Below are 12,812 nucleotides of genomic sequence, written 5' to 3'. Positions count from 1 at the left end.
ATACCCTTAATCCTCCTAGCAATGCTCACTACCTGCTGATAAGGAATGTCCATCTCCAACTCTCGAGCCATGCTAGATCTGATGGGTGGAATAAGACCCTCAATGAACCTGCGAACTCTCTCCCGAACTGTAGCAACCAAAGCCGGTGCATGCCTGGCCAACCTGGTATAACGGATAGCATACTCTGAAACGGTCATAGCATCCAAAGTTTGATGGATGCCCTTGCTGCTCGATTCTCACTAAAAGATTTGGGTCCACTCAACTTCTTCCTTGGTGTTAAAGTACTTCCTTTGGCTGATAACATTATTCTCTCTCAATCAAAGTACATACGTGAGATTCTCAAAGACTTCGGTATGGATGATATCAATGGAGTTTCCACGCTTCTCAGCACCCCCACACCACTACAACATGAGGATGGTTCCGCACTCACTGACACCAAACAATATCGAAGTGCCTTCGGCAAACTCCAATACCTTGCCTTTACGCGGCCTAATATTAGTTTTGCCGTCAACAAGCTCTCGCAGTTTATGCACAAGCCTAAAATGATACACCGGCAAGCTGTCAAGCATCTTCTTCATTACCTTAAGAAAACAATCAACTATGGTCTTCTCCTTCGTCGTCAATGCGAAAAAGCTTTACACATTTATTCTAATGCGGATCGGGCAGGTGATGTGAATGATCGATATTCTACCTCTGCTTATGTTATTTATTTTGGCTTTAATCCCATCAATTGGTCGTCTGAAAAACAAAGGACTGTAGCCAAATCTTCCACTTAGGCAGAATATTGTGCTGTTGCTAGAGCTGTCGCAGAGACAAATTGGATAATGAATCTATTTTCTGAACTTCATATTGCTCTATCTCGCACACCAACAGTTACTGTGATAATGTGAGCACTACTTATGCCAAATTCCAATTTTTCATAGTCGAATGAAACACATAGCCATTGATTTTCACTTTATTCGCGATCAAGTTCAACAATAGAAGATTCAAGTAATCCATGTTCACTCGGCAGATCAACTGGCGGATTTGCTTACCAAGCCTCTGCCAAAAGCACGTTTTTGGCGCAATCTGATCAAGTTAGGAGTAGCTTCACCAACTCCTAACTTGCGAGGGGATAATAAGAAAACTGAAGATTGATTGTGATATTCTCAACAAGAATATTTGTTTTGTATTCTCATACAGAAGAATATTCACTTTTATTCACTTTGTATATTTTTCCTTTTGTATTGGTCTATTTTCATGGGATCTCATTCTCTTCTCTTCTCTGTGTATAAAAAGAAGAATGCTATCAATAAAATGCTCAAGCTCTTTTGCATCAACTCTCTCTTTTATAAAACAGTTGTTTTACTTGCTTTATGGAAGGGCCGCCCCAATCTACGGGTTCGGCCAAACTCAATAGCTTTGGTTCAAACTCTGTATTTGTCTTAGAAAATTTATTAAATATTTATAAATTATTAATTTAGAACCCCATAACTTAAAATGATTAGAACCCCAAATCCATAAACTTCAAATCCTGACTCCGCTCGTACGATTAGTTAGGGGTTATATTAATCTCACTTTGTTAAGGTAACCTTTTAAAATGTGAGCTAACTTTAGCTATATAAAGTAACAAGACACGTGTGATATTCCAATAAGAAAAAAAGTGTTGAAGGTTAATTCCCATTAATCTGCTTAACTAATCAAACAAAGTGGTTGAAGAAGTTGTATTGAAGTCATGATTTGGGACCCCTGATTTTAATGATAGTATCCTGTTAGTATACCTGCTTCATTAAACGGTGTGGGCCTTAATTAAAACGCTGTTTGTATCTGAGTAGGTGGTAGATTGGAGAAATTCACAGATCATCATCTAAAATTTCCATCGCTATGTCAAGTTCAACACACCTCCTCCCCCCCCCCCCCCAACCCAACCAAGAAATAGGAAAAGTAGAAAAAGTGGAAAAAAAAATATAAAATGTTTTCTTTCTTATATGTATGAAATTAGGAAAGTTATAAGACTAAATCCTCAAATTTCATTCTTTTTAAGAACAAAAAGCTCTTTATTTTCAAAGCTTGTTGTGACGACCCAAAGGGTCATCACCTGTTTCTTCATTCATTCTGTGCTTCCGAGACCTTGAAAACCTCATTTTTACTTGCCTCGATTTGCGTTCGCAGTCCGGGCGCGTAGCCGGAAAGCTTTTATGTTGAAATATGTGAATTCTGTGAAAAATTTGAAGAATTTTGATATTAATATGTTTAAGGTTGACTTCGGTCAACATTTTTGGTAAACGGATCCGGACTCGAGATTGGACGGTCCCGGAAGGTCCGTAGAAAAATATGGGACTCGGACATGTGCCCGGAGTCGAATTCTGAGGTCTAGAGCCCGAGAAATGAATTTTTCTGTGAAATTGTTTTTCTGAAATTATTAAGGAAAATGGAAATGAAAATTGATTAAAAGACTGTGGTATCGGGCTCGTATTTTGGTTCCGACGCCCGGTACAAGTCTTAAATATGTGTTAAGCGCTTTCTGTAAAGTTTGGTCGAAATCGGACGTTGTTTGACGTGTTTCGGACCTAAATATCTAAAGTTTGAAGTTTATGAAGATTGAAATAGAAATGATGAGTTTGAGGCTTGATTCAATGATTTTGATGTTATTTTGGCAATTTGATCGCTCGAGTAAGTTCGTAGGATGTTATTGAGTTAGTAGGTGTGATTGGTTAGGAGCCCCGGGGGCTCGGGAGTGAATTGGAGGTGGTTCGGGGTGTTTTTGCACTTAGAATGGTAGCAGATTTTTCTGCAATTTTTGCTCAGTGATTTCCTCTTACGCAATCGCAATCTTCAGCCCGCGATCGCGTTCCTTTGGCTCTTTGCTCTTTCGCGTTCGCGTACTTGATCACGCGATCGCACTGCCTCAGCACTTCCTTCAATGCGTTCGCACCAGTAGGGTTGCGATCGCATAGACCAAGTTTTGGACCCCCCCCCCCCAGTATTCCCCTACGCGATCGCATTACAACCCAGGCGATCGCGTTGGCCATTCTGTGTAACCCTTCGCGATCGCATCCCTGTATCCGCGATCGCGTAGGGCAAATCCGCCCAGTTAATTTTTAAGTCAAAAAAACAAAACCAGTGACGGGAAAAACATATCACTTCACGAACTCTTCCTTTTCCAAAGTCCTAGGGCGAATTTTAGAGCACTTCTTCATCAAAGCTTCTTGGGTAAGCATTGTTTAACTTTTTTTCTTCAATTTCCTTCATTAATTACTCAAATCCTAGCCCTAAATCATGAAATCAAGGTAGAAATTAGGGGTTTTTGGGTAGAGTTAGGGTTTTGAGAATTTTGGGTGATTCAACCTCAATTTGGGGTCGAATCTTAAAACAAATTATATATTTGCACTCGTGGGGTTATGGGTGATCGGGTTTTGGTCCGAGCCTAGAGTTTGGACCATGTGGGCCCGGTGTCTAATTTTGGTATTTTTGGAATAATGCTAGAAAATTTATATCTAGGCTATGAGAAGTTGCCATTGAGTCTTTATTGATATTGTTGAATTAATTATGCCTAGATATCACTGTATTGGAGGTGGAATCACGAGGTAAAGCGATAGTTGAGGATTAAGTGGATTTCAAGGCTTTGAGGTAAGTGTTTGGTTTAACCCTAGCTTGAGGGAATAGGAGTTGAGTCTTGTTGCTAATTGCTATGTGATCGAGTACGATGTATAGGCATGGGTGACGAGTATCTATACATTGGTGTCTAGCATGACCGTGAGTCCTTATAATGTGATTATCATGATTTGGTTGTGAACTCCGTGTTTATTGGAGGATTTCTATATGTTGTGAATAACATGTGAATGGTAATGGGATCAATTGATTCCTGGAGCATTGGCTCGAATTGTGATACGAATATTGAAAGTATACGAAATGACTTGATTCTTTGGAGCGTTGGCTCAAAATAGTAAAGTGAATTATAAGATAAGGAAAGTAAGAAAGAGAAAGCGTTGTTGATTATTCCCTTGTCGGGACGTTTGGTTGAACTTGTTGGATTCTTTCCCTTGCCGGGATGGTTGTCAAATATTTGCTTATTTTATGCCCCTTGATTGTGACTGTTGTTTGGGGAGTCGGACTGTACCATGATATTGAGGATCGGGTTGCACGCCGCAACAATGATATTGAGGATCGGGTTGCACGCCGCAACAATGATATTGAGGATCGGGTTGCACGCCGCAACAATAATATATGAGGATCGGGTTGCGCGCCGCAACAATGATATATGATAAGTGATATGGTTCGGGTGGCACGCCGCAACAATGATATTGTGGAGCGGGTTGCATGCCGCAACAATGGTAATTATGGAGCGGGTTGCACGCCGCAACAATTATTGAGGCTGTGTGTTTACATTTGAGTATTGATTCCTTGTTCACTGTGAACCTAAGTTGCTTTAGTTGTACTCTGGATTATTGCTATTATTGTAACTCCACATAGCATGTTTCCCCTCCCGTGTTGGTAATTGCTTGGTATTCGATTTCCGCTGTATATCTATAACTGCACAGGGTTATGTGGTGTCCAGTCTAGCCTCGTCACTACTTCGCCGGGGTTAGGCTAGACACTTACCAGCACATGGGGTTGGTTGTGTTGATGCTACACTTCTGTGCATTTTTGCATAGGTCCAGGTTTTGAGGAACAGCAGCAGCAGTAGTTTGGAAGCAGGCGATTCATATTCACGAGACTGAGGTAGCCTTGTAGGCGTCCGCAGGCCCGGCGTCTCTTCTCATTGTTTTCTTTTAGACTGTTGCCTCCTTGTTTCGAGACAGACAACTGTTATATTTCTTTCAGACCTTTGTATTTAGTTTATTCTTAGTGGTTCGTGAGTAATGTGACACCAAATCTTGGGTAGAGGTTGTTTTTGACTATTCCGCGTTTTAAATTCATCATTTTAAGACAAACTTCCGCTATTGTTCTTATTAGACTTTATGTTCTATACTGATGTTATAAACTGTTAAAGATAATGGCTAGTGATGGAAAGGTAATTAAGTTGGCTTGCCTAGCTACCACGAGTAAGCGCCATCACGACTCTGATGGTGGGAAATCCGGGTCGTGACACTTGTACCAAATTTATTTTAGTTAAATTAAAAGGATTCCGATCATCTCAACGGACTACTCCTTTGTGGTGAATTCTAGTTTAAGGTCCTGAGAGTTTTGACACATTCTTGTGATAGGTGTTCTAAGAGATTTTAAGTTGTTTGTAAATGGGCCACATTACTTTTACAATATAAACAAAATATTTATAGTTAATCCACATTAAAAGTGAGATTTATAATCTTAAAAATTATAAAGATATGTCACTTGAGTCTACTGCAATCTCAAAATTAAGTTAGCTCATAAGAGGAGGATCGCCCAAGTTCTTCCCAATCAACATGGGACTCTAACTCACTTTAACAAAAATAAAGCGGGATTTCAACTTTTTAAGACATATTAAAAGGACATTTCATTTTGTTAAATGACTGTACAAGATCCAAAAATCATAGGACCCTTTGTAGGGTTCTACCACTAGCTTTTTGAAACTTTAATGAATGATTTGAAGTTGCTATATAATTCAAAGATATTGCATGAACCCGTACAATCACTTTTTATCCCCAACTATAATCCTTAAAGCTTGTTGTCTTCTTATGCGCAAATTAATGAAGATTTCAAACTTGTCAACTTATACTTTGAATGCATTTTGACGAATTAATACTTCTTGTCTGAACGGTGCTTGAAATATTAGGCACAACAATTAGGGACGCGCATATATAAATAAATTATCTTCTATCAAGTGAAACCACATTTAAAAAAATTGGCTCGGCAGAATCAGCATGGGAAAAGACCTTGTTACGATTGACCTATACGATGATTTTAATTTTTCTACTAAATAATATTAACGTCCATCCAGTGCTAAAAGATAAATTTTTTATTATGATAATTATACATACTTCATTTGTGTTAAGTCTCTTTTTTCCGGTGAGTGTGACAGGTAACTACATATTTAAATACATACATAGTTTTATTGAGACATAAGATGAGGCTTATATAGCTTTTCGAGTTCAAGAGTCCAAATGAAGACATCTCCCTTAGAAGATCTTTTGACTGCCTTTTCAATGATTTTTTTTAGCACTTTGCTCCTCAATCATAATAACTCAAAGACTCTCTGTTCTTATACTTTAAAGTACGTTTTGCTTTGTAATCTGATACAAATAATAAAGAATAGTCTGCCAAACTATTGTCATTAGTTAACATCATCTTCTTTAATGTAGACATGCAACAATTGAAAAACGTACACGCACAGGAAAAAGCTTCAATTTGGGCCTTACAAGGAGGAATTTGTGAATTTGCTAATTGCTAATGCCATTAATGTTTCAGAAAGTAAAGACAGGTCATAGTTCCAGCAAGTATGGATGTTTTCCTTTTTATTATACTTATTTTATTCTGCAAGTCGGGGGCAGAGGCCGAGTACGGGATGCGGGTTTGGCCGAACCCGGTAGCTTTTGTTCAAACAATGTATGTCTTAGAAAATTTATTGAATATGTATAACTTATTAATTTAGAACTCTGTAACTTAAAAGGATTACACTTCCGAACTCATAAGGTTCAAATCTTGGCTTTGCCTCTGCCGCAAGTTCAATCATTCCAAAAAAATGTAACAACAAGTTAAATGGTTTTAAGAATGAGTACACATCACAATAAAAAAAGATTAGCCTATCTAATAAAATAAGATATCCATGCGTCAAAAAAATAATAACAAAGAGCAAACTGCCCTTTTGGCCATGCAAATCAAACAAATCACCTATTGACAACTTCCCATGCAAATTCTACTTTTCCTTATGTTAGTTAATCATAACTGATGCCCTCAAAGTAAGTGAATGGAGTTCGATATAATTGTTATTAGTTCTAATTATTACTAAACCCTAATAACTAATTTAATTAAGACTAGGGTTTCTAAAGCAGATTCGAGATCCTATGAAACCCTTCGTTGTGTCTTGACGCCATTGAACAATGGTTTTATCTCTTCTTCCTTTTTCTGTACAGTTCCTTACTTGTAAAAGAAAAAGTTATCTTTTTTATTTTAGAGAAAGAAAAGGTTGAAAGAATATAGGAAAGGAGAAGGATAGAGAGCATGATTGAAGCAGAGTAATAAAAGGAAAATAGAGAAAGAAGCACAATTCTCCATAGTAATATCAATATTAGGATNTAACGTTGGCAAGATTACTTTAAACAAATCGTTATCGGTGAAGATGTTAATAGTCATAGTAAAGAATGCCTGAGAAAGTTGTAGATGCATGGTTATGAGTCTAAGTGGGAGATTGTTGGGGAATATACTATTAACCATGCGTTTAGATATTGTTTATTCTGACAATTGTCATGGTTAAAAGTCTAAGTGGGAGATTGTTGGGATATATACTATTAACCATGGTTTTGGTTTAGATATAGTATTTATTATGATAATATTGTTCATTCAATTTTAATAAAGTTTTAAATAGATCATATATTAGTCTGTGTCATTTGCTTATATAGTAGATGATTTAGTGTATAGAGTTTAGCTTATACACGGAAGATTAAATCATCGGTTCTTATAAGTATAAAGTTTGAGTTCACAATCTAACGATGGAATTGGACAAACCATCATGGATGATTGTAGTACAAGATTAAATATAATTTATCTTGATTATGGGAATGGTTTAATTCCAACTTCTTGTACTAGTACATTTTGTATGTATTGAACGGACCAAGTAGAGATAAGTACTTTATACTGACTTAATAAAATAAACTCTCTAGCCATTAAATGTACTTATACTCCTAATCTTGGTATAATTATTATTTGCTGTGTACATTATTATTTTTTTAATTTATTAAAAGGCGAGATTCTTTCGTGGGTCAATATGCCTGGAAAATTGGATAATAATAATGTACATCGGCAAAGTAATAGTTAGTTGATGGAATCCATGTCTCCGTTTAGAGATTGATGATACACCTTTATGAAAGATTATAAGTTTTCATGTGTAAACCCGGCCGGTGAATTTTGTATCCGACACATGAAATAAGTTAAGAGAAAGTCTAAAGGAAATAATCAATAAATTAAATCGTCAGTAATTTAATTTAATTGATTAGCATCTGAATCTTAACATGGGGAGTTAAATAAGATTTAATAGATGAATTTCGGAATTGAATATGGAGTGCAATTACAAATTTTTAGTGGAATAATTCGTAATTAATTATGGTGGATATTAATTTCGAAAATTAGAAACTAATTCCATAATTGGAAGCCTTGTTAATTAAATTATATGGTCTCTGTTGTGCCTAAACAATAGGAAATAAAAGAATCCTTTTCCTGGTGGAAAAGAAAACTGGTTTTGGAAAAGGGTTTTAACCCTTAAAGCTTGTGCTATAAATAGATAAGGTTTTCCACCTAGAAAAAAAAATAGGAAGATGGTGGCCGAAATTTTGAGCCAAGTTTTCCTAGAAATTTCGCCCACACGGAATTACTATTTCCGGATATTATTTGGGTAACACAATAGAAGACCGTGGAACGTTCGGAGATCATGATCTTGGGGGTGGTGGAGATTTCAACGAGACGATGTGAAATTGAAGGCTCACGTGACTGAAGAGCCGTATTCACGCTTCAAGAGGTAAAAATATCCCGTTTATACTAATTATCTAGATTACATGTGATTTTGACACTGAATTGGTTCCGCTGCTTATTATAATCTATCACTTATGAGTATTCAAGTTGGGGAAATTAATTAGTTTACAAGTTTCCATCAGCTTATAGTTACTATTTTTTGACCTGGATTCCATTTTTCCTTTCATTTTTAAAAATTTCCAAACTAGCTTTTTGTTAATGTGAAACTTTAATTAAATAGATGGTGTGGCTTATTAATCTTTTTAAACTCCTCAATTTTATTGCTGTTATATTGAACTTTGCTTTAGAAGATGACAATTCTTTATATATATATATATATATAAATATATATAATGACTTCCTTTTTTCCTGGCTTTTTCTCCCACGCTTTTTGTGACTAACCCCACCCCACCCCACCCCACCCCACCCCACCCCCCACTCCACCCCAAAAAAAATTTAGAAGATAAAATACAACATGTACAATTGATCAACAAAGAGATATAGCATTGTTAATGCATATGAATCTATATCTATGTCTATCTATACTATATTAAAAGCACGAAAGTCCTTAGCAAAATGTCGTTCGTCTTTTTACCCTTCAAAAATTATTTTCACACTAGACAAATAGTCATTTAATTATTTTCTCTAATATTTAGTCCTATGAATTAAATCATTTCCTTATTGAAATTAGGTAAGAACTCATAATATTTTGGAATTTAAATCGAGTAAATTCTATTCATATAAATCCCTTGCCTAAATTAACTAAAAATACCCTTCGGTGGAGATCATTAGCTAAAAGAACATATTTCTTTTCTATTTTGACATAGTATTCCAGTTGGGGTTGCCGATTTGTTTCGTTTGGGGAAGATTATTTTATTAAAATTATTTTAGAAGAAATCTACTTGTGTTTTAAGTGGTACATATTAAAAATATATTTCACAGTGACAAACTTAATTTATTTATTTTCATAATATTTAAGACTTTAAACTTAATTAAATTTTGCTTTTAAAGTTATTTCTTATTTGAACTAAGTAGGAAATCGTAATATATCGGACTTTAAAATCAATTAAATTTTATCTTATATAAATTTTTTCCTTATTTGAATTATTTAATATAACTATAATACATTCCATATTACTTTTGCCAAGGATTCATCTCCAGCGTAAATTTAAGTTCTTTCCAAGTTTTTATTACAAAATTTTAAGAAAATTTCTAGATTCAGTATTTTGTCTATTCTTTTATGCACATCAAGAATTAAAAAAATATTTTTATATTCAAGTTCTTTTTTTAATGATTTAGAATGAGTTTGCTCATTTTTGAATGACTAGATTATTACATGTAGTGACAAATTAAAAATTACAAATATATTTAAGCATTATTATTTATTAAAGTAAGATAAACAAATTGTATCTAAAAATACTTGAATTACCTAATGAATTTCAAAATTACAAAGATAAGAAAGAGACATTTATATAAATTTTATAATGACTAACAGGATACGTGCAAAGCACTAATATGTATCTATTTTAAATCAAATAAAATTATAACAAGAATAAATTTCAGTTGAATATACAGACTGAAATTGAGAATTTCTATTGGAGTAGTTTATTGTTTTATTGAGCGATAAATATAGGATCAATATTCATCGTTTTCTAGAATATATACTTTATTTTATAACTCAAATATAATATTTAATATATTATATATACACTTATTAAAAAGTCTTTTACTCATTTAGATAGCGTGCACGCGCACGCGCGTAACGTAAGACTAGTATTCTAAAAAGACGGAAGAGTTAGCAGTATGTTCAGTATTTTTTTTTTTTAAACCCTCAGGCACAATATTGGAAATTGAGTATATTCTCTCTTAAATGCTAACTCTACCCTTGAGCATGGGTGTACATATGTCGAGTTGATTCGATTTTTTCAATTATCAAACCAAACCAACAGTGTCGGATTTTTAAATTTATAAACCAAACTAATAAAGTCGGATTTTTCAATCTCGATTTTTTTCGGGTTTTTGATTTTTTTTTTCCAGGTTTTCAGGGTTTTTTTTCCGGTAAAGTCTTCATTACAAAAAATATGTAACTTGTGCTTCAAATATTTCTTTAGTCCTAGTAAGATATAACTATATAATATATTGTCCAAGAAAATAACACAATAATATGAGATAAGTCATAGCATTATACTCAATATTCATAACAAAGATAATAAAATTACATAAAGCAAATATTACTAATTAATAAGCCATCATGAAAATTAACATAATCTAAAAATACGATATAGGTCATGCTAAAATGAGTATAGCTAATAAGTACTATTAATCACATAACTAAGCACTAAAGAAAAAGAAACTAAGTTATGCATTTTCATTATAAGCCAATGTATAAAAAATAGATATCCAATACTATCATCATTCGTAGTGTTGAATTGAATTTCTTTTGTTAGCATTAGTGTGCATTTTCATTATAAGCCAATGTACAAAAAATAGATATCCAATACCGTCACGACCCAATTTACCCTCAGTTGGGTATCGTGATGGCACCTAGTCTTAAGGACTAGGTAAGCCTAATATTTACGGAATAACAACAATAAAAAAATATCTAAAATTTAAAATAGAAATCTCTTAAAACTTTACAACCCCAAAACGGATAGTACAAGTCATAAGCTCTACAGAGTTTCGCTATAACTTCTAAACACAACTGTATGGAAATAAGTACAACAGTGTGAATATAAAATAGGAAGGTGACTCCGAAGCCTGCGAACGCAGCAGCAGGTTTACCTTGAGTCTCCAAAGCAACGGCCCGCACAGCTACTAACAAACAATACCTGGATCTGCATACAAAAAAAATGTGCAGAAGTGTAGTATGAGCACACCACAGCGGTGCCCAGTAAGTATCAAGACTAACCTCGGTGGAGTAGTAACGAGGAACAGTCAAGACACCTATTGGTCTAATAAACTAAACAAGTATAAGTATAGGAACAACAGTCTATATATGGGCTACGCGATATAGCTAAAGATACAACAATTACAATAAGGAAGGAAAACAGCAAGTAACAACGGAAACACCATAATAATGACATAGAAGAGCGAGCGGATATACATCCCAAATTCTAAATCACAAATATAGTAAAGACAAACAATAACTCAGTAACCACGACAGTTTTCACATCAGGCCTTAGTCAACAACTCCACGAAGTACCAAACCTCGAACAAAATTACAGCTCACGGGTCTCAATACCTGAACCCTAACACTTGGCATCCTGTGCCCTCATCACACCTCATGATCATGCTGACAACTCACTTGCTAACTAGAGCCACTCTCACATATATGACAAGTAAGCGAGGGTGTACATCTACACTCAAAATATCAGGAGGGCTTCTTTTCCAATAGGATCGTTTAACTACGTGTATGCTTGTGCAAGTGCTCTAACATAGATCATACCCGCTAAAAGCATAAGGAAAAGGACGGACAACACGTAAGGTATTTTCTCACAACTTTCACGAGATAAAGCTCATACAGGTGAGCGTACCACAACACAATATCAACAACAAGAATGCTCCCAGGCCATCACAAATCACCACAATCAATCAATGACATAGCCTACCTTATCTCGCCACGTGTGCAATAATATATAGTAAGTGCTCACCTTATTTCGCCACATGTACATCATAATGTTCCCACCTTATCTCGCCACATGCGCAACCCTCATATATATATATATATATATATATATATAATCCCGCCTTATCACGCCGCATGTGCATAAATCAATAGTGACAACAGCACGGCAGAAACCTCGTGCAACCCCATAACAGTAACTACACAGCAGAAACCTAGTGTACCAACACTAAAAGTACAACAACAACAATGACAGTGATACAAAGTACGATGAGTAAATCAACTCAAGAACTTTAAATCACAAAGACACGGGAGAACCAGTTCACAAGGAATAACCACAGTAAAGAATAATATGCATAAATAAGAACATCTCAACAAGGGAGAAAATAATACGTAACAATGATTTCACAAAATATATAGTCTAACGACAAGGAAGCTAACACGAGCCAGATAATTACAAACAAGGACATATCAACTAGATATAGGGCATCTAAACTTCTTTTAAGGTTGAACAATTACTAAGAGTTCACACAATTTCAGTTTAGGAAAAGCAGCGGGTAGATAATCA

At 35.1% G+C, this 12,812-nt stretch overlaps 1 protein-coding gene across 1 annotated transcript; it reads left to right on the top strand.

Annotated features, from left to right (window-relative positions):
• Positions 1-212: 212 nt before the first annotated feature.
• LOC109243872 (uncharacterized mitochondrial protein AtMg00810-like) lies at positions 213-776 on the top strand. The gene has a single exon (XM_019410882.1). It carries the CDS (start codon positions 213-215, stop codon positions 774-776), a length of 564 nt encoding a protein of 187 aa, XP_019266427.1.
• The last annotated feature ends 12,036 nt before the right edge of the window (positions 777-12,812 follow it).

This window comes from Nicotiana attenuata, unplaced genomic scaffold (genome assembly GCF_001879085.1).
Source record: "Nicotiana attenuata strain UT unplaced genomic scaffold, NIATTr2, whole genome shotgun sequence".
Taxonomy (NCBI): Eukaryota; Viridiplantae; Streptophyta; class Magnoliopsida; order Solanales; family Solanaceae; genus Nicotiana; species Nicotiana attenuata.
This window is presented reverse-complemented; position numbering and strand designations above follow the sequence as displayed.

Excerpts from the sequence above, each read along its gene's own strand:
- LOC109243872 (XM_019410882.1), top strand. The coding sequence starts at position 213 with ATGGATGCCCTTGCTGCTCGATTCTCACTAAAAGATTTGGGTCCACTC.